The sequence below is a fragment of the Aotus nancymaae genome, unplaced genomic scaffold, assembly GCF_030222135.1.
Source record: "Aotus nancymaae isolate 86718 unplaced genomic scaffold, 86718_ANA_hifiasm-v0.15.2.pri h1tg000079l, whole genome shotgun sequence".
In the NCBI taxonomy this organism is placed as follows: domain Eukaryota; kingdom Metazoa; phylum Chordata; class Mammalia; order Primates; family Aotidae; genus Aotus; species Aotus nancymaae.
Genome location: NW_026988494.1, coordinates 28,521,026 through 28,549,009, shown reverse-complemented (window position 1 = coordinate 28,549,009; position 27,984 = coordinate 28,521,026). Strand labels below are relative to the sequence as shown.

General features: G+C 51.6%; 1 protein-coding gene across 1 annotated transcript; it reads right to left on the bottom strand.

Moving 5' to 3' along the window:
- Positions 1-2: 2 nt before the first annotated feature.
- On the bottom strand, positions 3-27,894 carry CUNH8orf74 (chromosome unknown C8orf74 homolog). Its single transcript, XM_012457328.2, has 4 exons — positions 27,812-27,894; positions 25,232-25,424; positions 2,946-3,352; positions 3-355 (listed from the first exon to the last, which is right to left on the bottom strand). Exons 1-4 carry the CDS (start codon positions 27,857-27,859, stop codon positions 119-121), a joined length of 885 nt encoding a protein of 294 aa, XP_012312751.2. The 5' UTR covers positions 27,860-27,894; the 3' UTR covers positions 3-118.
- Positions 27,895-27,984: the final 90 nt, after the last annotated feature.

Below are 27,984 nucleotides of genomic sequence, written 5' to 3'. Positions count from 1 at the left end.
CATGGGTTTGTTTCTTTTTATCGCAAAAGTCTCTGTGGGTGCTGAGCTCACCATGCCGCACAACTCACAGCTGTGGATGGCTGGTCCCCAGTCAGTCTCGGGTGGCGGTCGGGGCCTTCTACTTCCTTGCCTTAGCTTTCTTTCCTTTTCTCGCTTTGTGGGGCTTCAGGGCTTCCTCCTGGCCTGCACGGCTGGTGATGGGGGGCGGGAAAGGGGCAGGGGCATTGAGGTTCAGAGTCTTCTTCTGAAGCCTCAGGTCCAAGATGGCGAAAGTGTTCTGGATCTGGCACTGCAGCAGCTCCTGCAGGAGCTCCATCTGGATGTAGACGGCCTGGTGGACGAGGCTCTCCAACTCCTGTAAGGAATGGGGAGGACCAGTGAGTGGGGCTGGGGAGCCTCGTGGGATCTGGTTCTCAACTCAAACCCTGTTGTGGGTCCAAGGATGTGTCTACTGTCCACCCATCTCACCCTGACCATGCGCCATGGCTGCCTTGACCTCTGGCTTCTGGTTGACTTCAGCCAACTAGGGGGCGGGAGGTCTGAGGATGGGGGAGGTCCCATCTTCTGACCAGCTGTGGGCTGGCCATGGCAGGGGCCCTCTACCCATGGTCACCCTTCCTGTCCTTCAGCCCTTGCCTATAACTAAAGCTCTCTTTTTGGGTTCCAATAGTCACTCCCTCCCTTTTCTTTTCTGGCTTAGAGTGGCAGCCATGCTGTTTGAGTGTGTCATTTGTCCTGGGCCCATTGGCCAGTGCCATATTTCCTAGAGACTCTGCTCCCTGGGCAATGCAGGCTCCATCTGGATGCCCCGTCCCCCATCATCCTCATTCTCACCTCTCAAAGTTCTAGTGGCAACTTCATGGGAGGGGAAGGGGAAATTGCTTCAGAGAATGGGCTTATCCTCCACCCAGCCAGCCAGGAAAGGAATGGAAACGCAGTCACCGTCCAGCCACCATGTTGAACAGGAAACCCTGTTGCTCAACCCCATCATGGCCCACAGCCTGGAGACATGGACCACGTAGCTGCGTTTCTCCAGGCTCCCTGCCGGAGCGACCACACAGCAGAGGAGCTGTTGTTGGGAGAGACGCTGGGAGCCGTTGGTTGTCTGTAGTGCATTTATTTGAGATCTCATATTTCACTTAAAATGTATGCAAAATTGTACATTGCCCCAGAATATCCCCTCGGTTGTTTTTGTAGAAAATAATGTTCTTCCATAACATTATTGTTTTTATTATTATTATTTTTTTGAGACAGAGTTTCACTCTTTTTGCCCAGTCTGGAGTACAATGGCGCTATTTCAGCTTACTGCAACCTCCGCCTCCCGGGTTCAGGCGATTCTCCTGCCTCAGCCTCCATAATAGCTGGGATTACAGGCATGTGCCACCACACCCGGCTACTTTTGTATTTTTAGTAGAGGTGGGGTTTCTCTATGTTGGTCAGGCTGGTTTCAAACTGCCGACCTCAGGTGATCCGCCTGCCTTGGCCTCCCAAAGTGCTGGGATTACAGGTGTGAGCCACCACACCCGGCAAGAATGGGCTATGTTTATTCTACGGCTCTGAGTGCCCCATCTCAGGTGCATGGCTGGGGCACATGGCGTAGGGGGCTCTGGCTCACCAGCTCTGCCAGGCAGAGGCCAGCAGTGCTGTGCTGGAGGCTGGACATGGAGCTGGGAGTAGCAGATAGAAGAGCTGTGGGACATGCAGGGCATTAGGGGCCAATCTCTCCCACTGTGGCCAGCCTCCCCGCCTCTACCCTGCCACCCGGTGTGCTAGAACAAGGTCCCTGGCAGAGGGCCAGAGGCACAGACTGTTGCATGAGTTTCGTTGGGTTCCTATTGAATGTCTTCATGAATGTCTTCATTGAATGTCTTCATGGTTCCTATTGAATGTCTTCATGGGTTTTGTTGGGTTCCTATTGAATATCTTCAATGATTACATGGCCCCTTGATGTGCTATTTGTCTGGAGACTTAACCTTACTTACATGAGCACCATCCAGGCTGCTGTGTTCATTGTTCTTTAGAGATTTTCGTGTGTGTGTGTGTCCCTAAAGAAATACTTCCTAGGGCCATTTGCTCTTCAGCTGATGATTCAGAAACCAAAACCCCTTGGAACTTACAGGCCCTGCGACTCCCACACTCCAATGCCTGAAACACACGCACACACAGATACACACACATGCACATACTTGTCTCTCAAAGTATTTTCAAAGATGATGCAACAATGATGACTTCAGTGCCTGTGTGTAGCTAAGAAACTAATGGAGGCTTGGCCAGGCCCTCAGGAAGTCAGCTGCTCTGGGGCCGGGCTTGTCACAGTCATTGAAGAGCTGGTCATGGGAAATGCTGGCAGCTAGAGCCCCAGTGGTCTGGCAGACCCTCCAAGAGAGCAGTCCAAAGTCTGCAGTTTAGGCACCAGATCCTCCCACGTCTTCCCTGGGCCCCAGCTCCACCCTTTGTCTCCCTGGTCACATGACCCTCCAGAAGCTGTCCCCCTGTCCCTGCTTCCTCCATCTTCTCCCCCAGCCTGGGTACATGCCAGCTCTGGAGAATCTGCCGCAGTTCCAAGGCTGGGGTCTTCTTCCTGACTCTCTTGGTGTAATCTGTCACTGATAAATGACATGGAGGAAGGAGCTTAGAGTGCAGGGTCAGCCAGGTCTCAGTCTGAATGTGAATTCTACCACATGCTAGCTTGGTGACCTTGCGAGTTGATAAGTTCTCTGAGCCTCAATCGTCTCATCACTAAAATAGGGACATGAATTTCTTCCTTGCAGGGACATTGCATGACAAGGTGCACTCGAAGCCCATGGCTACACTCTGGATTCCTCCCTGCTTCTCTCCCCCTCCCCTGTGTGCCAACAAGGCACTCCCATCTGCAGTGACACCAGCCCAGACTGATGTCCTTGCAGGTCTAGGTGCCCACAGTTGGCAAGTAGGCAGAGCCTCACCTGTCTCTCCAGGACCTGGCCGGGCTGCGCAGGCATGGCGGAGGTGAACGCCTTCTGCAGCAAGTTCTTCTGCTCCAGGAGCAGCGCCTCCTTCAGGAGCAGCATGTCGGCACGCTTCTGTGCCTCGGCCTCGGTCAGCGCAGCCACCTGCTGCTCGTGGGTCCACAAGCCCCTGTCCATGCCCTCGGACAGCGGGAGGGGCTGGGGTGGCATGCACACCTCCAGGTGGGCAACAGTCAGGTCGACCTGCTGGTCCTGGCCCAGGACATACTGGTAGAGTTTGTAGTGGCGGATGAAGGTGTGGTGGAAGTAGTCACAGAGGGCCAGCAGGTGGGTGGTGTTGAAATGGCCCTGGTAATCTCTGAGCTTGTTCCCCAGGATCATCACAGCCTCAGTAACGGAGCAGCCTGTGGGCACAGGAGCCAGGTACAGAGCAGGAGTGGGACAGAGCTGCCCTGCCAGGCAGTGGATGGGGGCTCTGCACATAGACAGCCTGGTCACAAAGCCCATGTCCCACTGCGTTTTTAAAAATATGTATTTTTATTTATTTATTTTTGAGATAGGGTCTCACTCTGTCACCCAGGCTGGAGTGCAGTGGTGCAATCATAGCTCACTACAGCCTCCAACTTCCAGGCTCAAGAAATCCTCCTGCCTCAGCCTCCTGAGTAGCTGGGACTACAGGCACATGCTACTAAACCTAATATTTTTTATTTTTTGTAGCGATGAGATTATCGCTATTTTGCCCAGGCTGAACTTCTGAGCTGAAGCGATCCTCCTGCCTCAGCTTCCTAAAGTGCTGGAATTACAGGCATGAGCCACTGTGCTGGCTCTAACTGTGATTCTTACTACCATGCATTAGGTCTGGAAAGCTATGCAGTGTACCACATTTCTCTTTTTACCTGCAGTAACTTACACTTATCCAATTTTTTCCTTACATGATTATCCCAGTATAATCATATAAATATGATTATATGATCTCAGTATAATCACATAATTTTTTTTTTTCCAAACTCTTGGGCTCAAGCGATCCTTCCACCTTGGCCTCCCCAAGTGCTGGGATTACAGGAGTGAACCAACACACCTGGCCAGTATTTTGTCTTTTGACACTTATTTTAAAAGACAAAATACTGGCCAGGTGTGGTGGTTCAAGATAAGGCACACCTGTTACTTTAGCTGTGCTTTATCTTGTTTCACTTCTAACTCTTTAGGAAGGAGATGAGGATGTAGAAAAGGAATTCCGATAAGAGTGAAGTAGGAAGTGGTGGGGCATGGTGGCTCACGCCTGTAATCCCACCATTTTGGGAGGAATGCGGTGGGCAGATAACTTGAGGTCAGAAGTTTGAGACCAGCCTGGCCAACATGACAAAACCCTGTCTCTATTAAAAATACAAATATTAGCCGGGTGTGGTGGCAGGTGCCTGTAATCCCAACTACTCAGGAGGCTGAGACAGGAGAATCGCTTGTGAGAGGAGGTTGCAGTGAGCCAAGATCGTGCCACGGCACTCCAGCCTGGGCAACAGAGTGAGACTCCATCTAAAAAAAAGAAAAAAATCCCAGCACTTTGGGAGGCCAAGGCAGGAGAATCACCTGAGGTTGGGAGTTTGAGACCAGCCTGACCAACGTGGAGAAACTAAAAATACAAAATTAGCTGGACATTGTGGCTCATGCCTGTAATCCCAGCTACCCGGGAGGCTGAGGTGAGCTGAGATCATGCCATTGCACTCCAGCCTGGGCAACAAAAGCAAAACTCTGTCTCAAAAAAAAAAAAAAAAAGAGTGGAGCAGGAGGCGATTAATGCCCAGACAACTTGCTGTGCTGGTGGTTTGTGCCACAGACACAATGGGAAAATATTCTTGATCCCATTTGTGCAAAGGATTGGCTCTGAGGGCAGCACTATGGGCAGTGCTCCTCGGGGCATGACCTGTCTCCCCACTTCTCTCCTCCTCTCCCCTTCACTCCTCCTGCTCACAGCTCTTTCAGGTGCTCAGCACAGTGGTCAAAGGCTGGGCTATCCCAGCATCTGCTTGGAACTTGACAGAGGAGGGGGTTCATGAAGGGTCATGGCTGAATTACATGCCTGCCCTGCTGAGCAGATGAGCAGACACCAGGCAGAGAGACAGGCAAGTCAAGGGCAGCAGAAAAGCATGGCCCTGGCATGGAGACCTGGGTTCTCATAGACACTGTCCTGGAAGTGCACTGTGGACTTGACCGAGCCTCTCCTGCTTTCTGACTCAGTGTTCCCTCTGAAGAACAAGGACTTGGGCCAGACACCCACTAGATCGTGTGCTTCAGAGAATTTCATAGTTCCTTCTGCCGACAATGAAGGTAATGTGCTATAGGCAAGGAGCTGGACTTTCGCCGAGGTAGAGGACCTGGCTTGTTCACAGACCCCTTCATCTTCTCTTCCTCCGTGTGAGCCCTCCATGGGGCCCTGTGGGGTTTCCCCACCCCCAGCTAGAGTGCTCTATGCCCCTTCAGCAGGGACTGTCTCAGCCTTGCCCGCGAGGTTGTTTTGAAGTCCTCCCACTCTTCATTCCCTCCATGTTTCCTCTTGGCTGGTCACTGAGGCTGTCTTGCTTTGTATGGAAATATTCGCCTTGAATCTCCCCAAAGTACCCAGAGGGTGGAGACCTCATCGTCTTGGGAAAATATTAGCAAAAGTGGTACCAATCCACTTGGAGCCATGTTAAGATGTGCTGGGAGTGATGCTCAGATTCTGGCAATCTCAGTCTCCTGGGGGAGGGAAGGAGGGACGGCTCCATCATACAGAATCCAGGCTGGAAGCTATACTTCCCCTTTCTTTCGTGGCAAACCAGCAGGCTCGGAGCCCAAGGGTTATGCTCCTCTTGGGAAGGTACTGGGTTTGGAGGACTGAGATTCTCTGTCCCTCTTAGATATGACACTTGGGCCTTTTTCTCTCAAACGTAAAATTTAGAATAGTGATATTGACTTCACAGGCTTGTTGGAAGGGCCAAATGGGGTAAGATGTCCAGCTTTGTACAGAGCCTAATACAAGCTAGCAATCAATAAATGCTGTAGAAATAGTTTATTTCTACCTTTGCAAAAAAAAGTCTCTTCCTTCCCCTCTTCCCCTCCATCCTGCCTTCCCTCTATTAATTCCTTCCTTTATCTCTGTCCATCTTTCCATTCATCCATTATTCTACTTCTCTGTCCACCCATGCATTCATCCATCCTTCCATTCATCCATTCATTCCTCCATCTACTTATCCATCCATCCATATACCCATCTATCCATCCGTCCATCTGTCCATCCATCCATCCATCCATCCTTTCTTCTACTTATCCATCCAACCATGCATCCATCTATTCTTTCATTCATTCTTCCACCCACCCATCCATCCACCCATTCATTCATCTATCCATCCATCCATCTGTCCATTCATCCATCCTTCCATCCATTCATTCATCTGTTTTTTCATCTATCCATTTTTCCACTCATTTGTCCATTCACCTATTCGTCCATCTATTAATTCTTCAATCTATCCATCCATCTATTCACCCATCCTTCCATCCATTTGTGAAAGACAAATAAAAACTTGGGAACCCAATTCATTATACCAAAAGAAAAAAATTAAGCTGAAAGTTGAGTAATATGAGAAACTGCCTTTCCTTTTATTCCTAAGCAGATAGAATAAAAGGTTAAATATCTCCACAGGCAGCTATTCTATGTTCACCTTTTTTATTTATTTTTATTTATTTATTTATTTTTATTTTGAGACGGAGTTTCGCTCTTATTACCCAGGCTGGAGTGCAATGGTGCGATTTTGGCTCAGCGCAACCTCCACCTCCTGGGTTCCAGCGATTCTCCTGCCTCAGCCTCCCGAGTAGCTGGGACTACAGGTGTGTGCCACCATGCCCAGCTAATTTTTGTATTTTTTAGTAGAGACAGGGTTTCACCTTGTTGACCAGGATGGTCTCGATCTCTTGACCTCGTGATCCACCCGCCTCGGCCTCCCAAAGTGCTGGGATTATAGGCGTGAGCCACCGTGCCCAGCCTGTTCACCTTATCTTATGCAAAGTCCCAATTTGCTGAGCAAGGGAGGAATACATAATTGATTATTTACCACCTGCTCCTTTTCTCTTGTAACATGTGGATTACCATATCCTCCTTCTTTCCCCTCCAGCCCACTTTCCCCTTTAAATACTGAGGCCCTCAAAATTATCTTTGGAGAAAGACCAGACCTGTCTCCCAGGCATGTCATTAACCTTGGAAAAATAACCTTCTAAATTGTTTGAGACCTGTCTCAGATACTTTTTGGTTTACACATTTATCCTTCCATTCACCCAAGATTAGTTTGTCAAATGGTGACTGAACCTATAAATTGTTACTGACTATTAATTTTACTCAGCACTATGCAAGATTCTGGCAATACTATGATAACAAGCCATAGCCCCTGCTCTCAGATGCTTGCAAGAGAGACACAAGCAGAAAATGGCAGTGCACAGTAAAGAGGAACAGAGTTGGGTGCACAAGAGCAAGGACTTCAGGACCGGGTCCTCCTAGAGAAGGCGATATGTGACCTGCATCCCAGGGAAGGCTAAGCCAGGCCCAGAGGTGGGGCCACTTGACAGCCCAGCTGAGTGACAGCAAGGAGCAGGCAGCAACCTGGCCTGGGTGGGAGCAGGGCGAGGCTTGTTGTCGTTGGCACCTAAAGGTGGAGGCAGATGATGGAAAGAGCTGCATGGAGAGGTGGGTGGAAGACAGACCTGAGGGCCTTGAATGCCACACTCGGAAGCCAGGGCTCTGTCTTCTGGGCAGTGCACAGAAGGAGCAGATATGAGTGTGAGGACCTGGCCATCCGTGGATGTGGGGCGTGCAAGACAGAAACCTGCACAACCCCCAGGTTCTTATGGGGATGTTTGAGGGACAGTGGACCCACTAACAGAGAATACCATATGATGGGACGCTGACCTCTGACATGACCCCTGCCCTCAGAGTGCTTCCAGTCACAGAGACAGTTGAACAAATGATGGCTACCTTTGTATTCTCAGCCCCCAGCACTGGGATTTGTGCATAGGAGAGGCCCAAAGTCTAGAGAGTGAATGAACCAGCTTTAATATATCAATGTGGAGCTGTTCATTCATTCTGTCAACAAATACTTATTGGGGACTTTCCATGTGCCAAGAAGTCTTCCAGGTTCCAGGGAGGTGGTGAAGGGAGGAAACACAGATACCTAGCTCTGCACAGGGCTGTGTGGGGTTGGCAGGGCAAATGACAGGAAGAAGGTCAGGAAAGGCTTCCCTGAGAAGGCAGTAAAGGAGCTGGGATGGACTGGCTCAGAGGGGTTTACTGGGCAAAGAGGTAATGAAGAGCGAGGCAGGAGGGCGTGCAGCTTGTGCAAAGCCCCTGTGATTGAGGCAGGCATGGCCCACTGAGGGAACAAAAGGCAGGGAGGAAGGCAGTGAGCAAGATGGAGATCTGCAGGTGGGAAGCCGGCTGGCTGGAGATGAGGCTGGGCAGGCCAGGCCCTGCAAGCCCCTAGGATGCCCTGCCCTGTAGGGGTCCCACCCCTAGGGACACCATCTTGCAGAGGCCCATCTCCCTACCCCACCATGGAGTCTTTCACCAGAGTAAGGCTCTTCCGATGCCAGGCATTGGGGGATGTTGCCTATGGCCAAGGTCTTCACTAAGGAGGCTGCTGGCCTGGCAGAACAGGCCCCAAAGGCCAGGCCCACCTGAACATGGCAAAAGGGTTTCCAGCAGGCTGGGGTTGAGTGGAGCCAGGTTCTAGGGAGCCAATTCTGGAGGAACAAGCTGTGTTGGAAGGAAGGGCCAAGGCATCGGGGAGATCAGCCTAGGGCAGAGTCCAGGTCCAGCTTCACCAACCAGAAGCTCTTGGCTGCTGCTGCCCTCAGGACAACAAAGACCCCCCAGCCCCACATGCCCTGTGTCTCTTACTGTCCTTTCACTCAGAGCTGGACATCAGAGCGTACAGGACTCCTCTACCATGAGGGCTGCCATCAATTAGCAGGAGCTTCCCCGCAGGGACACAGGGAGAGAGGAAGGGAGCTCTGAGAGGTCAGGAGATCTGCACATGCCCCAGGTTGGGGGCACCAGGCTGGGGACCAGAGGTTGGTGGGAAAGCCACCCCAAGCAGAGGGACCAGCAGTGGTGAAGGCTGGAGGTAAGCGGGACCACACCCAGCTGTCTGGGAGGCAAAGCTGGATTCTGGGGACTGAGCTGAGGGAACAAAGGTTTGTGGTCAGTTTGGACAGGGTCATTCATGACAGTGCTGTGTGCCGTGTGAAAGAGCTGACTTCATCACGGAACACCAAGACCTCCAAGGATAGCGTACATAGAGAGAATAATTAAATTCCTCAGGGTTTGGAAGCCAGCAGAGTGGTACTGAGGCCAGATGTGAGAAGTTGGGGCCACCCCAGAGGGAAGGCGGTGGCCACGTGGAGGACAGCAGGGGCGGCTCATCGAGGGATTCCAGAGGGTGGGTGGGCATGAGGCCATCATTTCTCATCAGCAAGCTGGACTCCCGGCCTGTGTGGAGGCAATGGTGTGTGAGTTTCATCAGGTGACTCATAGCACCTTCTCTGAACTTGCTGGAAGGTGCCCTGCTCCTCCTCCAGCCTGGCCTGGCCTGATGGAGCATGGGGTGGGGCCACCTGCATCCTGCAGCTGTGGGTGGCTGTGTCTGCCTCCTCGGTCAAGGCCAGCCCGTGGATCCATCGGTTCAGCCCCAGCAGCCATACAGAGCCTTGATCTGAACGGAGAAGTCCGAGAGGCTCAGTGCGAATGTCCTCAGTAGCCATGTGCGGGTGTCTTGGCGGCTTGCCATCCTGGCTGATGCCCTACAATGGCCATGGCTGTGGCCTGCACCTAAGAGGTCATACAAACCAAGTGCAGACCTAGTCCTGGGTCAACAGGGAAGGAGCCCCTGGACTGAATCCTAACTTTCGGCCCCCAGACGCTCTTGGCTGGTTCTGGGTTTCAGCAACGCTTGTTGGAAGCCAGCTCATGCGACACTTTCTTGGCCTCAGACCACACTCCCCGGGCCTCGGGTTGAGAAGTTCCTGGTGACTCAGAAAGCGCAGGGATTAAGTCTCAGGGAGAAGCCACTGGCTGCCGGGCGGACAGATCTGTGCCTGCAAGTTGCTCTTCAATAACAGGGAGTGGCCTTCATTTGCATTGGCTGCTGGGAACTTCCTGAAGATGGTCCCCAACCCCCTGGAGGCCAGCACCTGTGAGGAGAGCATCAGGAGTGGAGGAGGAGAGGAATGAGGAGGGGAAGGGCGGGGGAGGCTCACTGGCAGATGTCAGCACGGGACGATCCACCATCAGGGCAGAAAGCGCTTGGACCTGGGGGCTCCAGGTGGCTTCCTTGGCCCCTCACATCTGGAGTCTGGACTTGGCAAAGGGTGGGAGGAGGGAGATGCTTCACATCCCTGTGGGGCTGGAAATGGGGAGGGCTGCTCCGTCTGGGTGGGCCTGAGCGGGAGGACCCAGGTGCCCCGAAAAACCAGTTTGGTTCCCCCATCTTGCCTCCCAGGGGCAGGAACCAAGTCAGGCTAGAGCCTGGCACTGCTTGCCTTTCCCAGCACCTGAGTGCCTACCAGGGCTGGCCCGGTATGGTGGGAAGCAGACAAAAGCAAGGGCTGCCATCTCCACCCAACCGCACTCTTCACCCCTCTGCATTGCCCCTGCCCGCTTTGTGCTCCTGGGGAGACTGCTAAACTCCTTCACCCTGGGTGCCAGGGACTGTACCGCCCAGGCATGCTCCCCTCAGTTAGGGAGCTCCCACTGCCTTGTGCCATGAATGCCCTGGGTCACTCGGCCTCTCAGCTCCCAGCACCCTTAGGCTGGCACAGGCCCCAACCCCTCTTCACCTGGGAGAGAAACTGAGGCTTAAAGAGGCTGAGGGATTTGCTCAGGGCCACTCAGCTGGTAAGTGCCTCCCCATGGGGAGGAGGAGCAGCTGCATGCCTCCTGACCTGATCAGGATGGGCGTGGACTGGCCAGAGGAGGACCATGCTGGCTGGAGATGCATGGGAATTCAAACCCCAGGCTATCCAGCACCAAGCAGCTTTGGGGTCTTGTTGTAGATCCTTGAAGGTGGGCACTGCAAGGGACCTCCAACCCCATTGGTCACATTTTCCAAAGAACGTTTTGCAATGGCTGCTACAGTTGACCCGGGAACAACGTGGGTCGGAACTGCATGAGGAAGGAGTCCCTGGGCTGAATTTTAACTTTCAGCTTCTAGATGCTCCTTCGGGTCCACTTACACATAGATTTTCTTCCTATGCCACCCCCAAAATGCAAGACCACCCCCTCCTCTTCCTCGTCCTCCTCCTCCTCAGCCTGTTCAACAAGAAGATGACAAGAATGGTGACCCTGATGATAATCCACTTCTCCTTAATGAAGGTTAAATGTATTTTCTCTTCCTTTATGATTTTCTTAATGACTTTCTTTTCTTTAGCCTACTTTATTGTAAGAACACAGTACATAATACATATTACATACAAAACATGTGAATTGACTGTTTATATTATCAGGAAGGCTTCTGGTCAACAGTAGGCTATTAGTAAGTAAATTCTGGAAGAGTCCAAAGTTATACATGGATTTTCAACTGCACGGGAGGTTGGTGGCCCTAAATCTCGTGTTGTTCAAGGGTCACCTGTATATCAAAATGAATGTTTCACAGCCAGAGAGACCTTTAAGATTTGTTGAATCCAAGGAGATTAAATAGAGCCTTAATATGCTAATAAGCTCAACAAAATATACAAATGAACTTAGCAGATCACCAAAAGGCATCTAGCTTTTGCAGTGTTTCTCGAATCTATTCGGAGCACATAGTCTCTCCCAACCAAGGACCACATCTCTCCGCACCAAGGAGAAATGTTGAGCTTGTCCAATCGTTTTTCTCTACAAATGGGGAAACTGAGGCCCAGAAGAAGGATGAGACTTACCTAAAGCTAATCTGTGGCAAAGTCAGGACCTGAGCTTCAGCCCAGGTGTGAGGGGTCAGGGACCTGGTAGTGGAGCTGCCCTCCCCATCACCACTCCCTGTGTGGGGAAGGGGTTGGTGTCTATATCTTTTCATTGCCCTGGTCCTGGTGCTTTTTGGTAGGTCAGACATGTCTGTGAAAAGTAGGCTGGGGCACTGTCTGCTCAGGGAAGGGAATGGAGGAGTCGAGGCAGGAGACTGGGTGCTGTTCTTGGGAGTTGGCTTTGTGGCTGCACTGCTGACCACAGCCTGGGGACAGGATTGTCAGGGAGAGCCCTGAGAGCTCACCACCCTTGCTTGAGACCTCTTCCGTGGCCTCCTTTGTGGCCTGGGGTCCTTGGGTTGCTGGCCTCTCCAGCTCCTACTGCAGCACAAGTGGTCCCTTTGGGATGACCCCTTTCCAAAGCCACATGGTGAACTGCAGGGAAAGGAGAGAGGGCAGGCTGGTTGGGCCTGATGCTCCCATGGGGAGGAGGAGCAGCTGCATGCCTCCTGACCTCATCAAGATGGGCCTGCACTGGCCAGAGGAGGACCATGCTGGCTGGAGATGCATTGTCCTCCTGCCTGGCAACTTTTGCACCAAGGATTCAATAGTTGCGTGTTCTGTTCTCGGCCACCATTCATGGTCACATGGCAGCCATCTTTGAGTCTAGGGCACTCCTGGATTGAAGACGGCACTGATGCTGGGGCCATTCCCTCAAGCTCGGTTCCTCTGTTAGGGGCAGTGGGGTGTGACTGGTAAGAGCAGACTGGAATTCATGCAGAAGTGGGCTCACATCGGGCTGCCTGACTTTATCACTTGCACAAGTTATTTTGCCTCTCTGGGCATTAGTGTTCTTTGTCTTTTTTATTCAATTTATTAAAGTTCAAAAACTAGCACAGCTATGATGTTAGAAGTCAGTAGTAGTATCTGGAAAGAGTCAGAAAGGGGCTTTTGGTTGCTGATAATGTTCTTTTTTTTTTTTTGGAGACGGAGTCTTGCTCTGTTGCCTAGGCTGGAGTGCAGTGGCACGATCTTGGCTCACTGCAGCCTCCACCTCCCAGGTTCAACTGATCCTCCTGCCTCAACCTCCCAAGCAGCTGGGACTACAGGTGTGCACTACCATGCCTGGCTAATTTTTGTATTTTTAGTAGCGACAGCGTTTCGCCGTATTGGCCAGGCTCGAACTCCTGATCTCAGGTGATCACCCACCTCAGCCTCCCAAAGTGTTGGGATTACAGGTGTGAGCCACTGCTCCTGGCCTGGTTGCTGATAATGTTTTAGTTCTACTTTCTAGTTCTAGATGCTGTTAAACAGGTGGGCACACTTTCTGAGAAATATCAAGATGAACATTTATAAATTATGCATTTTTCTATGTGTATGCTATAATTAAAAACTTACTTTAAAAAGATGGTGACCCTGAAAAATAAGTTATTCCTAATTTGTGCAATGATGACAAAAATCACAGAAAAGTAAATAGATTTACAAATCAGTATTTAAAAGCAGAATCTTTTCACACTGGAAGCAATTTTTCTAATGCAATCTATTTCCTTTTTCTTTTCTTTTTTGAGATGGAGTCTCGCTGTGTCACCCAGGCTGGATTGCAGTGGTGCGATTTCGGCTCACTGCAACCTCCAACTCCTGGATTCAAGTGATTCTTTTGTTTATATTTTTAGTAGTGATAGGGTTCTGCCACGCTAGTCTTGAACTCCTAACCTCAGGTGATCCATCTGCCTTGGCCTCCCAGAGTGCTGGAATTATAGGCATGAGCCACCACACCAGGCTGTAACACAATCTATTTCTATTATGCAAGACTTTTAATAAAAACGATTGCATATATTGATTGCACAGTCTAAAAGACATGGGCAGCAGAGTTCCTGTCTGTAAAATAGAGGCAATAAAACCGTCCACCTCGTAAGGTTAAAGGGCAACATGCATACACGGAGCTTTCCATAGCGCCTGGTACACAGTAAGCACTCAATAAATAATGCCATCATCACCGTTATTGCCATCATCAGGACTTTGCTGATGTTCCTACTCCCTGGTGTGCTGTGTGGTCTCCTGGACTCAAACTGGTTTGGCAGAGAGTGAAGCATAGCTCTAGGGCAATAGCCCTGGAAATTGGATTTCTTCAGTCTCTTCAATCCAATGCCTTCTTGGAGGTTGCCTGGTGAATCTATTTACTATGGTGGGATGAGTGGGCATGGGGCCCCACCCGAAGAGTAGTGGAGGTGCTTTCTTTCCTGGCCACTCAAACAGTGGAGGGGACAGGACAGCTGGGAGTGGGCCGGGTCCCCAGTTATGGGATGCGGAGGGCAGGGGAAGAGGCCAAAACTTACTGTATAACTCAACAGTCCATTGTGCTGTATCCTCTTTATCCCCACTATTGTGGGTGCCTCTGTGGCAAGAACATGCTAGTTGGCCAGACTTCCCAAACCCCAATCAAGATTCTCTTTTTATTACTATTACTTCACTGAATTAGTTAATGATTAAAGCCTAGAGCACCAATTATTCCAGGTTGCTCTCCCATCCAAATACTAACCAGGCCTGACTCTGATTATCTTCCAAGGCCAGACAAGATAGGCCCGGTCAGGGTGGTCATGGACCCAAGTCTAGATTCTTGTACTGAAAAGCGTGTGGGTGCTTATGAGAACAACAGGGCAGAAAATGAAAACTTAAGATCTTCCCAGAAAGTTCTGGACATGTGCTTGCTGCCCAGGGCTAAGCTCTCAGGAAATAATACCACTACTGCATTAGTGTGTTATTTTACAGTTTTAAAGCATTTCAGTTATCCATCAACTTATTTAATTATCACATCCAACTTATGAAATAGGTATTTGACACCATTTAACAGATGAAGAAATGGAGGTTTAGAGCACACATGTGGCTTGTCTATTGCTATTCAGTAGCAAAATCAGGTCTTGAACCAGATCCTCCAACTCCAAGGAGAGTATACCACAGCCATTTTTTAGGTGTGAATGGAAGCTATATGAAATATACAGCACTACAACATGTCCACTAGGATTTCTTAGATTTAAATTTCATTTTTCAATTGTGAATATACCTAACATAAAATTGACCAAGTTACCTATTTTTAAGTGTATAGTTCTGTGACATTAAGAACATTCACATTATTTTCAACCATCACCACCATCCATCTCCAGAAGATTTTCATCATCCCAAACTGGAACTCCATATATCCATTAAACAGTAACTCCCTACTCCCCCCTCCTCCTGGCCCTTGGCAATCCCCATACTACTTCCTGTCTCTATGAATTTGACTATTCTGGGTTCCTCATAGACATCGACTCATATGATATTTGTTCTTTTGTATCTGGATTCTTTCACATAACATAATGTCTTCAAGGTTCCTCCATGTTGTAGCATGGGGCAGAATTGCCTTCCTTTGTAAGGCTGAATGATGTTGCATTGTATGGACAGACCATATTCTGCCTAGCCATTCATCCATCCATGTCCACTTGGGTGGCTTCCACTTTTGGCTATGGTAAGTAATGTTTCTATGAGCATGGGTGTACAAACATCTATCTGAGTCTCCACTTTCAATTCTTCTGTGAGTACCCAGAGGAGTAATTGTTGAATCATTTGCCAATTCTATGGTTACCTTCTTGAGGAACCGCCATCCTGGTTTCCCATCCACTATGTCTTTTCACTTTGTTTGATGAGATACAGTAGTTCCCCCTTAACTACAGCTCCAATGTCCTTGGTTTTAGTAACCTGTGATCAACTGCAGTCCAAAGACATTAAGTGGAAAATTCGGGAAATAAATAGTTCATAAGTTTTAGATGTTGCACTGTTTTGAGCGGCATGATGGAATCTGCATCATCCTGCTCCATCCCACGTAGAGCATGGATCACTCTTTCCTTCAGCGAACCCATGCTGTCAACGCCACCCTCCTGTTGGTCACTTAGGAGCCGTCTCCCTTAATCAGATGGACCATCGCTGTATTGCAGTGCTCATGCTCAAGTCACCTTTATTTGACTTAATCACAGCCCCAAAGTGCAACAGGAGTGATGCTGGCAATTTGGATATGCCAAACAGAAGCCACCAAGTGCTTCTTTTCAGTAAAAAGGTGAAAGTTTTCAATTTCTTAAGAAAGAAAATCTTATGCTGAGATTGCTAAGAACTACATAAGAAAAAATCTGTGAAATTGTGAAGAGAGAAAAATAAATTTGTGAGTAGTGGCTATAAGGTGTGGTACTATCCCCAGTTTCAGGCATCCCCTAGGGGTTTTGAAGTATATCCCCAGTGGATTAGAGGGAATTACTATAAACCAATGTCCCTATTAAGGGGAAGTCTACTCAAACACTAGGCTTAGAAATATTTCGGTGTCCTTTTAAAGACATCCTTTTTGGTCACTTGCCTAGGGCTCAAAGGGCAAGCACAGGACCATATGTTTTAAAGACTGTCATGGGCTCTTGTCCACCCACTTCCTTCTCTTTGTCCACAATAGTCTCCCTACCTTGTCCGCTTAGGAGACTCCGCCCCTCACCAATCCTTGCTCCCATTTTTGAGGAAGCTAGAATGATTCACGTGAAAGAGCTTTGGCAGAGTTGACGGTCCCTGTAGCCACAGCTAGGGCACTGCTGGTGCATCTTGGCCAAGCCATGCAGCTGACTCAAGCTTGGTGAGGGGAGCCTTGACTTGGGGTCCTCGTCGTTCTCGTGGTCATCGTCCCCGAAGATGAAAGTGATTGGGCAGTCCCACCGTCTCAGGGACACGGTGCCATTCCCAACCTGAGATGTGGCTACTCCATCCTCATACTTTGTCCCCTCTGATGCTGGGAGCTCCAAGACTGACAAGTATGTCCAGCTGATAGAGGAAGAACCTGAGAAGTCAGATGTGGGAAGAGTCCTGAGAGAACGTGTACCATCTGCCCACACACAGGTGGCACATCCAGGCCAGGGCACCTTAGCTAATGGGCACAACTCACCCTGCCAGCTGTGCCTGGGCCACTCACTGTCTTGGAGCCTTCCTGCTGGGGTCAGGATCCCAGCCTCTCCTGTGAGCAGCTCTGGGTGACCCAGTTAGGAACACAGCAGGTGTCTGACCTGGCTTATCCAGCTGTCATTCCATCTGCACTCCGCAGCCCCTGCCCACTTGCTGTAGGGGCTCTCCTGGGCTGCCGGCTTCTCAGAACTTGCTGCACCCCTGGATGGGTGGACAGGTCCCCATGGTCAAAACAGAAAGTCACATGGTGGGGTGTGCGCTGACCTGGGTTCAAATCCTGGCATCCCTCACTCGACATGTAGCCTTGGGCAAGTGACCTAACCTCTCCAGAACTCAGTGTCTTCATCTTTCAAATGGCACCTGCAAGGCCAGGCTGCAGCAACAATGACAGAAGCTGTGTGAAAGGCCAGGCACGTGACACACAAGGCCTCCCTCTGCAGATGGACGGTCTGTTGCGGAAGGCAGGGGAAGGTTTCTATGGCCCCGTCTTGATTTCTGGCCTACTTATGACACCGGCTAAGCCGGGGAGTGGTGACCTAGCTCAGTGTTACGGGCAGCACTGCTCACACTCTACATGTTGATGTCCTAACCCCAGTACGTCAGGACGTACCTTGAAATAGGGTCTTTACAGAGATGATTAGGGTCAAATGAGATCATTAGGGCTGGGCTTCATCTAACAGGACTGCTGTCATCATAAGAAGAGAAAACGTGGACACACAGACAGATGCCGGGGCACACATGCACAGAGGGAGACCACGAGAGGATGTGGGGAGAAGGTGGCCATCCACAAGACAAGGAGAGAGGCTTCAGGAGAAACCAGCCCTGCCAGCACCTTGACCTTGGACTTCCAGCCTTCAGAACTATGAGAAAGTAAATGCTTGTTGTTGAAGCCACACTGTGTGTGGTTCTTTGCGGCAGCTCTAATACCCCAGGGAGGCATCTACAAATGGAGAGCTGCCTGTTTGTCCCAAGAAATGCCCCCCTACCCCAAGATCTCAATCTAGGGCCGCTGTGGAGACTTCCACCATCAATCAACCACAAAGTCTCATCCAAAGGCTCCTCCAGGTCTCACCTGAAGAGTGAGGGGTTCTGGCTGGGAAGGAGGGTCCCTGGAGGACTTTCTCAGGCTGCAGAGGGTGGCACCTTCTCTCCACTTGGCTGGTCTTGAGAGGCTGGAGGCTCCCCAATGTGAGGGTGGGGTACTTCAGGGCCGCTGGGCAGACCCTAGGCATGGCCACGAGTGTCCCAGCAAGAACTGTCATGCCAGGAGCTTGTGAGAGTCACTGCCTCCTGCCAGCCCAGGCTGCCGTGGGTGGTGGATGGCTGCCATCCCATCCTAGGCTACCTTGGCAGCGTTTCCTCTAGACTCAGGAGTGGCTGTGGGTGGAACTGCAGATGCCAGGACCATGATACCCTTCACCAGGCCCTAACCCGGTTGCCCTGTGCCTCTGCTGACCGGTCACAAGGCCCACTTCCTGCCAGGCCTGGGATTTGGGGGCCTGGCCTGCATACAAGAGTTCTTCCTTTTTCAGCTGTCTTGATGGAGTATTAGAGAGAGGTCGTGCCTGCCATGCTTGATAAAGATGAAGGGTGGAGCAGCACAGAGGTCAGAGTGGTGGGCTGGGGAGGTCCTGCAGGTGGCAGGTGGCCACAGGTGGCAGACCTCCAGGCTCAGCTTCCTGCCAAGGGAGGCCTGAAGCAGGGGAGGCTGTCCCCACCTTCCCTGCCTCCTGTGCAGGCTCCTCAAGGCACCCGCATTCCCTCTCCTATCCTGAGCCTCCCAGTCATAGATAAAGCAGGCAAACTGTGCCCAGTTTCTGCTGTTTTCTTCCACCAGTCCTGTCCCAAGCTGAAAGACTCCTGCTCCTCTGTACGGGTGGCTTCACCCTTGGCCTGGAGCAAAGAGCTGGATGTAATCTTCCCAGAGCTTCCTGGAGGCTGGCCAAGAAGGCACAAGGAAAGGACTCCTTCTGGCCTGGTGTGGAGAGCAAAACATCCTGGAGAGGCGTTTGCCAGGCCAGAGCCAGCCGAAGTTTTTGAAGAAAGGGCACCTTCCCTCCCTGCACCAAGGTCTGATTGGGTTGGGAGATACGCTGCACTGGCAGCTGTGTCCTGGCAGAGCTCCGAATCACTGCCATGCAAACACAACCCTCCTTCACCACGCATGCCAACTTTGTTATCTAGAATGCAAACGCAACACAACCATCCTTAGTTGCGGATTAACAACAACAACAAAAACATCCCTGGCGAAGCTACCTTCCAAGATGACCAGAAGCCCAGTGTGGATTTTAGCCAAAACAGACAGAACCCCCGCCCCCACCTCGGCTGCCGGCACCCACATTCTGAGATAGGGGACACTGCCAGGAGGAGGGCAGGGTGGCATGCAAGGTGGGAAACAGCTGGAATGCACCAGGGACCTGACCTGCTACCTGCACCAGCTCTTCCCGCCCCCGACTGCGTGGGCCCCCTCCTGAGGGCAGCAAACAGTGTCCTGCTCTCCCGGTCTGGTGGGCAGCAAGGCTGGCTCCCCTCTGTGCCCAGGGCCACGTATGGGTGTGGGCAGCTGGTTAGAGTCCAGGCCAGAGGTGGCCTGGGTTTCCGTTCTGCTGGCCCATGCCTTGAACCCATCTGCAGGATGAAGGGAAGACAAGAAAGGGTGTAGACAATGCGAACTCTGATGGCCCACGTGCAGCTCCTTCTTGCCCTGAATTATGATGGGTCTATGCTGTGTCACCTCCAGGCACGTGGTAGTTAACATTTATTGAGCACTTGCTATGTGCTGGTCACCCTGCTGTGAGTTCTGCACGTCCGATTCCTTTGCTCCTTCCTATGAGTAGGAACTGTTACTGCTCTCATTTTACAGAGGAGGAAACAGGCACAGAGAGAGAAGCTAATGTTCTCAAGGCTGTGAAGTGACAGCAGTGGGATGTGAACTGAGACCTCTTGACTGCAGAGTCTGCTGCTTGCTGCCTCTCACAGCAGCGGCGGGTGCAGTGTGGAAGGAGCGTCACTGTTCATGTTTCTTCCCTCAACTCCTACTCCATGCCACGTGCATTGCTCAGCACTGGGGGGTCAGAGGGGACAAAGATGTGCCAGGCGCAGACCCCTCTCCAGCAGTTCCAGCCTTTCCAGGCCGCGCCTTCCTCACTGTCCAGCTGAGGACTCGAGAGAGGCCTGCGAACTGAGTGGAGAGGGAAGGGGGACGGGCTGGTGAAAGAGGGCATGAGAAGGACTGACGAGGCAGTCATCACAGGAAAGGAGCCAGGGTGGGGCTCAGAGAGGACACAGCTGCAGAAATGAAGGTGTGAGGTGTCCAGGCTATGGCCATGACCTGGAGAGAGAAACTAATCCCGTGAGGCCCCGCGCCGGAGAGAAACTAATCCCGCGATGCCCCGCGCGGGAGAGAAGCCAAGCCCGCGAGACCCAGCGCCGGAGAGAGGCCAAGCCCGCGAGACCCAGCGCGGGAGAGAAGCTAAGGCCGCGAGGCCCCGCGCGGGAGAGAAGCCAAGCCCACGAGACCCAGCGCCGGAGAGAAGCCAAGCCCGCGAGACCCAGCGCGGGAGAGAAGCTAAGGCCGCGAGGCCCCGCGCGGGAGAGAAGCTAAGCCGGTGAGGCCCAGCACTGGAGGGGCCAAGATCAGCTCTGGGTGGTGCGAGCCAAGGACGGGTAGGGGGCTCAGTCAGGAGGGGAGTTGACCCAGGGCTGGCGGGCACAGGGGGGACGCAGGATAGGTAAGAGCTGGTGACTCAGAGCCCATGGTCCAAACCTGGGCAGTGCCACTTGGATGTCACCAGAGAAGATCAAGGTTAGGGTTGGGGTTGGGCGGAACTGGAGCAGAAAGCACCGAGCAAAGCCGGGGTAGGAAAGCCTGCAGTTTCCATGAGTGGTGCTGTAGGGCTGCCCCGGCCGCAGCTGTCTGGGAGGGGCAGGCAGAGGACGTAAAGTTCCAGGCGGACAGTGGAACCCAGGAGGGGGCCTGAGACCCCTACGAGCGAGTGTAACATAAAGGCCGACTCCAGCGCACATGTTCAGGGCCTCCTCTATGCTGGATACCGTTCCAGGGCCACACACGAGCTCAACAACCCTGTGGAGCGGATGCTGTTGTCCCAAATTTACAGATGAGTGGCCTGAAGCACAGAGAGGTTGAGGGAATGGCCAAGGTCCCACAGCTAGGAAATGGCAAAACTGGGGCCCCAGAACCATTCAGGGCTGAACCCAGGCCTGGAGGTGACAGCAGCATTTGTCCATGAGCAGGACCGGGGAAGGAGATGCAGCTGGAATTCAACCCTCGGCCTCTGGGGGACTGTGGGGCTTGCTCACGCTCTCCCAAGTGTCCCTGTGCACGGTGATGAGGACACGGGTGCTGACAAGGACATCACCTGGGCCGTCTGGCTCAGGGACAGCAGTCACCATCCTGAACGGCACCGTGGTGATCGAGGTGCAAGAGGCCTGGGTCTTGTGGGGCTCTGCACCCGGGGATGCTCTGGCTGCACCCGGCTGCCTACACTCTCCGCACTGCAGCCAGCCTGGCACAACTCTCAGGGCTCTCCAGGTGGGTCAGTTACCCCCAGGGTGGAGCTGGGACAGTGTCATTTGCTTCTCGTCTCTCTCCTGATTTCTGGGATGAATCTGCAGTTTGCTTTTTTGTTTTACTTCCTGGCCCTGCCCCATCCCCATGCCCTGCAGTGCAGGATCACTGGGACAGTACAGGGGCTGAAGAGAAGGGGCCCTGGAACGCATCTACTGGGCCTCGTCCTTGCAAGGGCCGAGCCAAAGCAGTTTACCCCTGACTACGCCAAGTTTCTGGATCACATCCTGCTCCCTCAAGTTTCCAGGTCATGTGTCTTCTAAAAATAAAGGTGCCAATCTCTGGGCGCTTCCCAGACACCCAGCACCGTGCTGTGGGCCTTAAGGCACAGCCTCATTTGATCCTTCTAACAATCCCAGGATGAGGGTGATCCCCGCATCCCCATTGTTTTAGGTGTGTCAAAAGAGGCTCAGATGGTTGAGACTTGCCCTAGACCACGTACCCAGTAAGGGACCAAGTAGGATCTGAATTTTCCCTCTGGACCCCAAGCCTCCTGATGGTTCTATTTCAGCCAGTTCAATTTTAGGCGAGGGAAGCCCACCCAAGAGCTTGTTTCTAGTCCATGCTTATAACGACCATGCCTCACACGTTTTCAGATGGTATGAAGGGGAGCAGAGGACCTGGTAAATTGGATGGCCCAGGATTAAGGCTGAGAAGGTTTCAGGAGGAAGGAAAGGCAGGCTGGTCTGAACAGGGCAGCATCAGTGGAGGTGATTGTGAAGTCCTGCAGGTGTACTAGTAATCGCCATCACACAAGGGCAGGATGGGGAAATGGTTAGGGGCTTTAGTGGACTGCCAACCTGATGCCAGTCTATGTACCTGATGCTAATAAAGCCAATGCATCCATTGGCTATATAAACAGGAGCATCATGACCAGCACAGGGGAGATGATAGATCCCTGACCACCCCACTGATTGCTGTGTTTGAATCCAGGTGCCCTATGTTAAGAATAATACTGACAAATACAAGGCCACATGGATGAGGGCAGCAAGAGAGGGGGCAGAGGTTAGGAGGTGGTGGGGGGCAGGGTCTATGGAAACAATGTCATATTAAAATGAAAAAAGAGATGGCGTGGTATGGGTGGTAGTAAACACAGGTGTATTTTACTCATACAGCATCTGAAGACTAAAATATGGTAAATAATGAACATAAGTTAAATAAAATGGCATATATATGATTTATGGAAGCTCTAAATAAATGTATGTAGCTAGCATTTCAGTAAATATTTGAATTTTTAAAAGGAACAATGAAAGGTACCAGGATGTCTAGTCCAAATGGAAAGAGGTACTAGCAGCATTGTATGAAGCCCAATAAATATGTTCAGGACCCACACACTGCTGAAAATCTGGAATACAGATTTTGGAGAGGTGCAGAAAGCAGTTGTAGGCTAGACACAAGGAAAAACTTCCTAATAATGAGAGTGGTCACGTAAGGGATGAAGTGCCAGAGGAGGAGGGGCTCCCTGTCCCTTAGGGGGTTTCAGCAGAGGCTGGAATTGCTTAGCTGGCATCCAGGGCCTCCCTGCAGTCAGAGAGAGGAGTCTTGTTTGCACTCAGTTGGAGAGTCCGTGAGACATAGCTGTGCTGTGTTGGTAAGGCATGCTCCAACCAGAAGTGCCGAAAGCTCCAGGGTGAGCTAATCTTGGGTTGAAACTGGGTTTGCATAATCGTCAACTGTTTTCCAAGGGCTTGGCCTATGGAGGCCCCAATGGGGACTTGAAAGAGTCCGCTTCCCACCTGCTTTGGGCTGACATTCCTCTTCCTGGTTGTCTGTGTTTGTTCTGGCCACGAGCCCCTGCAGAGCTCAGGCATCGGGGATGAACTCTGGTACCCACATGTGGCTGTAAGCAGTGGGGAGGTGGGGACCTGAGGGATGCCCTGAAGCTCCCATTGGTGGGGCCAGGGATGGCAGGAGTGTTATAAGATGTCCCAAGGATCTCTGAATCTAGCCCATGAGCGATGCCATGTCTCACTGTAGCCTTTAGGCTGGAACCACTGGGTGGGAGCCCAGGCTGGCAGAAGAGAATTAGAAGAGAACATGGAAGAGAATATGGCAGGCTTAGATTAAAGAAAGACTGGCCCAGGTGTGTCTAAGGCTGCGAGCACTGGATGCCTTCAAACCGAGGTGCCATGGGACATTCTGTGTGTCTGAAAAAGCATTCACAGTTTGGTAAATAGATTGCAGAATGCAAGATTTGAAAGCAGTGGACCAATCAAGGGGATGTAGGGGGTGGACATGGTGCTGGCCTTGGAGATGGTCAAAAAATGGTGAGATTAGCAAAGGACATTGAGGTGTTGCCAACAGGACTGAGTGGTCACTTCTGGGTGCCTTGAGGACAGGCCCTTGTGTATGAGAGACAGGGCATTGTGCAGCCTGCGTGCCTGAGATTCTGACCAGAAAACCAGAGGAAGACCTCTGATGTGCCACAGTTTAAAAAAGTCTTATTATACTTTTTTGGGAAATAATTTCAAATCAAAATAAATTAAATACAGAAGAGTTGCAACAATAGTAGAAAGAAGCTCTTCCCAGTCCACCTGATACCCCACCCCAGCATCCTTTCACGTGCATCTCCTAAAGCAAGGACATTCATCATCATGACCATCTGATCCAGACACTCACCCTGGATATGTCACTACCTTTTGATCCCCAGACCTCACTCTGGTTTCCACACTTCTCCCAATAACCTCATTCATAGCAAGAAGACCTGGACAGGCCACAGGTCATGTTTGACCACATGTCTTAGCCTCTCTCAGTTTGGAAAGCTTTATCCGTGTTTTCTTGGCCCTCATGGCTGTTGAGTGTCTGAAGCTTGGAGAAGAGCTGCTTTGAGCAATGCTCCTCATTTGCTGCTTTCTCTTGATGAAATTCAGGCCGTGAGTCTTTGTTGGAACCATCACAGGAGGATGCTGGCTTCTCGCTGCATCCACCCAGGTGCATGGGATTCTGGGTGGCCTCTTACTGACAATGTCCACTTGGGTCATTTGACTAAGGAGGCACCTGTCAGCTTCTTCCCTGTAAGAGTATTTCTTTCCCTTTGTCACTAGGAAGGATGCTGTAGGAGATGTTCTTAGAAAGCATGGAAGCATCCCACTTCTCTTCAAGCATCCACCCACTACTTTCAGTACCCATGGATGGTTCTCAGTGGAATGAAATATCACTGTGAGTATCACTCAGAGAGCCTGCCCCAAGTGTTTGTTTCATGAATGAATCTGTACGTCATTGCCCAAGAGGTGAATGAAATGACCACAGCTTCACGTGCCACCAGGTCCTTTTCTCATGCAAGCCCAGGGCAGGGCCAGGATGGGAGCAATGCCGCCTCCATGCACCCACCTGACTGCATTCCCAGGCTTGAGCAGGCTCCAGGACTCCCCTGGGACCTGCACCAAAGCCAGATCTCCTACCAGGAACAACATGCAGCCCTTCAGGGGTTCATGAAGGGTTTTAAGTTAGGGGGAGGTGACACATTTGATTTATGTTAAGCAAAAACAAACCAAAACAAAACAAAACAAAAGCAAACACCCTGGCTGTTGTGCATATAGCTTGGAGTGGTTCAGATTTGTAGTCAGGCAGAACAACGAAGACTCAGTGAGGATGTTCGGGAAGCCTGAGTAGAGAACTCCTTTGCCTAGCATGTGAGTAGTCCCAATGCCAGGGCAGGGCAGAAAGGGGCCCTGGCTTCTCCAAGGCTCCTGGGGCTATGGTTGGCAGGGTAATCCTATGTGCACCCACCCTATCCTGCCAGCCTCTGCTGGCTCCTGCCCTGGATGCCCCGTACCTTTGGTTTCCCATAGAAGCTCTTCTGTGAACATGACCACTTGGGCCACCTCCACCCATGAGAAGCCTTTGCCCACTGCAAAGATGATGCTCTCGTAGAGGGTGTCCAGTAGGATGCTCCTCCGGGAGTCTCTCTGTTCATCAAATTCCTCCCACTTCAGAAGCCTCCGCAGGTGCTCCCGACCTTGTGGTCTCTGCAGAGCATGACATGAGAATTTCAGGGTATAATATGGGGGTGGCAGGCTATGATATGGTGGTTGGAGAGTATGACATAGGGTTTAAGAATATGATGTGAGGGTTGGAGGGTATGATACGGGATTGGAGGGTGTGATATGGGATTGGAGGGTATGATATAGGGTTGGAGGGTATGATATGGGGGTTGGAGGGTAAGATATGGGGTTGGAGGGTATGATACGGGGGTTGGAGGGTATGATACGGGGGTTGGAAGGGTATGATACGGGGGTTGGAGCGTATGATACGGGGGGTGGAGGGTATGATACGGGGGGTGGAGGGTATGATACGGGGGTGGAGGGTAAGATACGGGGTTGGAGGGTATGATACGGGGGTGGAGGGTATGATACGGGGGTGGAGGGTAAGATACGGGGTTGGAGGGTATGATAGGGGGGTGGAGGGTATGATACGGGGTTGGAGGGTATGATACAGGGGTTGGAGGGTAAGATAGGGGGTTGGAGGGTATGATACGGGGGTGGAGGGTATGATACGGGGGTGGAGGGTATGATACAGGGGTGGAGGGTATGATACGGGGTTGGAGGGTATGATACGGGGATTGGAGGGTAAGATATGGGGTTGGAGGGTATGATACGGGGGTGGAGGTTATGATACAGGGGTTGAAGGGTATGGAGGGTATGATACGGGGTTGGAGGGTATGATATGGGGGTGGAGGGTATGATACGGGGTTGGAGGGTATGATACGGGGTTGGAGGGTATGATACGGGGGTTGGAGGGTATGATACTGGGGTTGGAGGGTATGGAGGGTATGATACGGGGTTGGAGGGTATGATATGGGGGTGGAGGGTATGATACGGGGTTGGAGGGTATGATACAGGGGTTGGAGGGTAAGATACGGGGTTGGAGGGTATGATACGGGGGTGGAGGGTATGATACGGGGGTGGAGGGTATGATACAGGGGTTGGAGGGTATGATACGGGGGTTGGAGGGTATGATACAGGGGGTTGGAGGGTATGATACAGGGGGTGGAGGGTATGATATGGGGTTGGAGGGTATGATATGGGGGTGGTGGGTATGATATGGGGGTGTAGGGTATGATATGGGGGTTGGAGGGTGTCATGGGGTTGGAGAGTATGATATGGGGGTGGAGGGTATGATACGGGGGTGGAGGGTATGATACGGGGGTGGAGGGTATGATATGGGGGTTGGAGGGTATTATACGGGGTTTGAGGGTGTGATATGGGGTTGAGGAGTCAAGAAGCCGTCTCTCCTGGGTAAGACCCTATTGGGGTCCCTACAATGTTGCACCAGAGCCCTGAAGGGTAATCAGGCATATGGCCCCCCAGGAAGAACTGTGCTTTGGTTTCTGGACGGCACTCCCTCCTCCTCCTGGGACTTGGTCTTCTTCCAGGACTTTCCTTCCTCTGAGAGTTCTCATGCTGGCCACTGCAGCCCAGGGTTAGTGTACATCCAGCAGGCCTCAGCTTCTGAAATATGATCCCTCCTCCCTCTTCTCTAAAATAAAATTTGACTTCCCTTAGCCTACTCTCAACTAGCTGGGCTAGAGGCATTGATCTGACAATGAAATTCACACTACAGTGTAAATGACTGACCAAGAAGGGGCTTGGTGAGGTAATGCTTTAGCAGAAGGCATGAGTCTTGGTTGGTGAAAATTCTCTTGGCAGGCCAAGAGAAAAAGGTAACTTTTTTTTCCATGCCTATCAATAAACACCCATTTTACTTGAGGGTTCAGCTGGCCCTTCCAGAAAGTTCTTATAGGCCACTGGCAGATGTAGAAGAAGCAAATGCCACTTAAAGGAAGTGCCAACAAAATGTTTAGGGTGAGGAAGAGACCTACGTACCACACTCAGGAGGGTTGCTTTCCTGGGGCAAGGGGTCCTCTGGCTGGGAGGACCCTGGAGGACTCTGGAAGACTAATGGGGGCCTTGGTGACAGAAGGAGGCCAGAAGTCCTATCCTCAGCCCCAGGGACTCCTCTTCCACTGCCACCACTCTTCTGCCTAATCCAGGCGGTATCCCCTAGGAAGCAACAGAAGCCTCCCCCAACATACTCCCTGCACATGGGCTCACAAGACCCTGAGGGTCCCTAGGGAGGCGGGCACAGTCTCCTGCTTCCCATTAGGCAGGATCTGACTTTTCTGGGCCTGCATGTGGGCTCGAAAAATAGTCCATGAGGTCCAGGGACTGGTAAGCCCAGGCCTGGAGTTCGGGCCCGCACACCTCGTCACAGTCTCAGAGGTATTGTGCTGAGCTGGGGTGGCTGCCCCAGGGTCTCCTGAAGAGGCATGGATTAGCCACTTCCAGGGCACACCTCCCCATTTGCCTGGGGTGAGCCAACTTGCGTTTAAAAGCCACATTTTCTCTTTCTTCACCTGAAATTGAAAGACTTCTTTCGCTCTGTGGGGTGTTAAGAGTGCCATGGCCCCTGCATCTGGTTGCCAGGAGACTGAACCAGGACTGACTCAGGGTTTCCGGAATCCTGGGGGTGGCTGTGCCAGCTTTGTTAGGTCATGAATGGCTTCTCCCAGGCTTCTTTCCTCCCAGC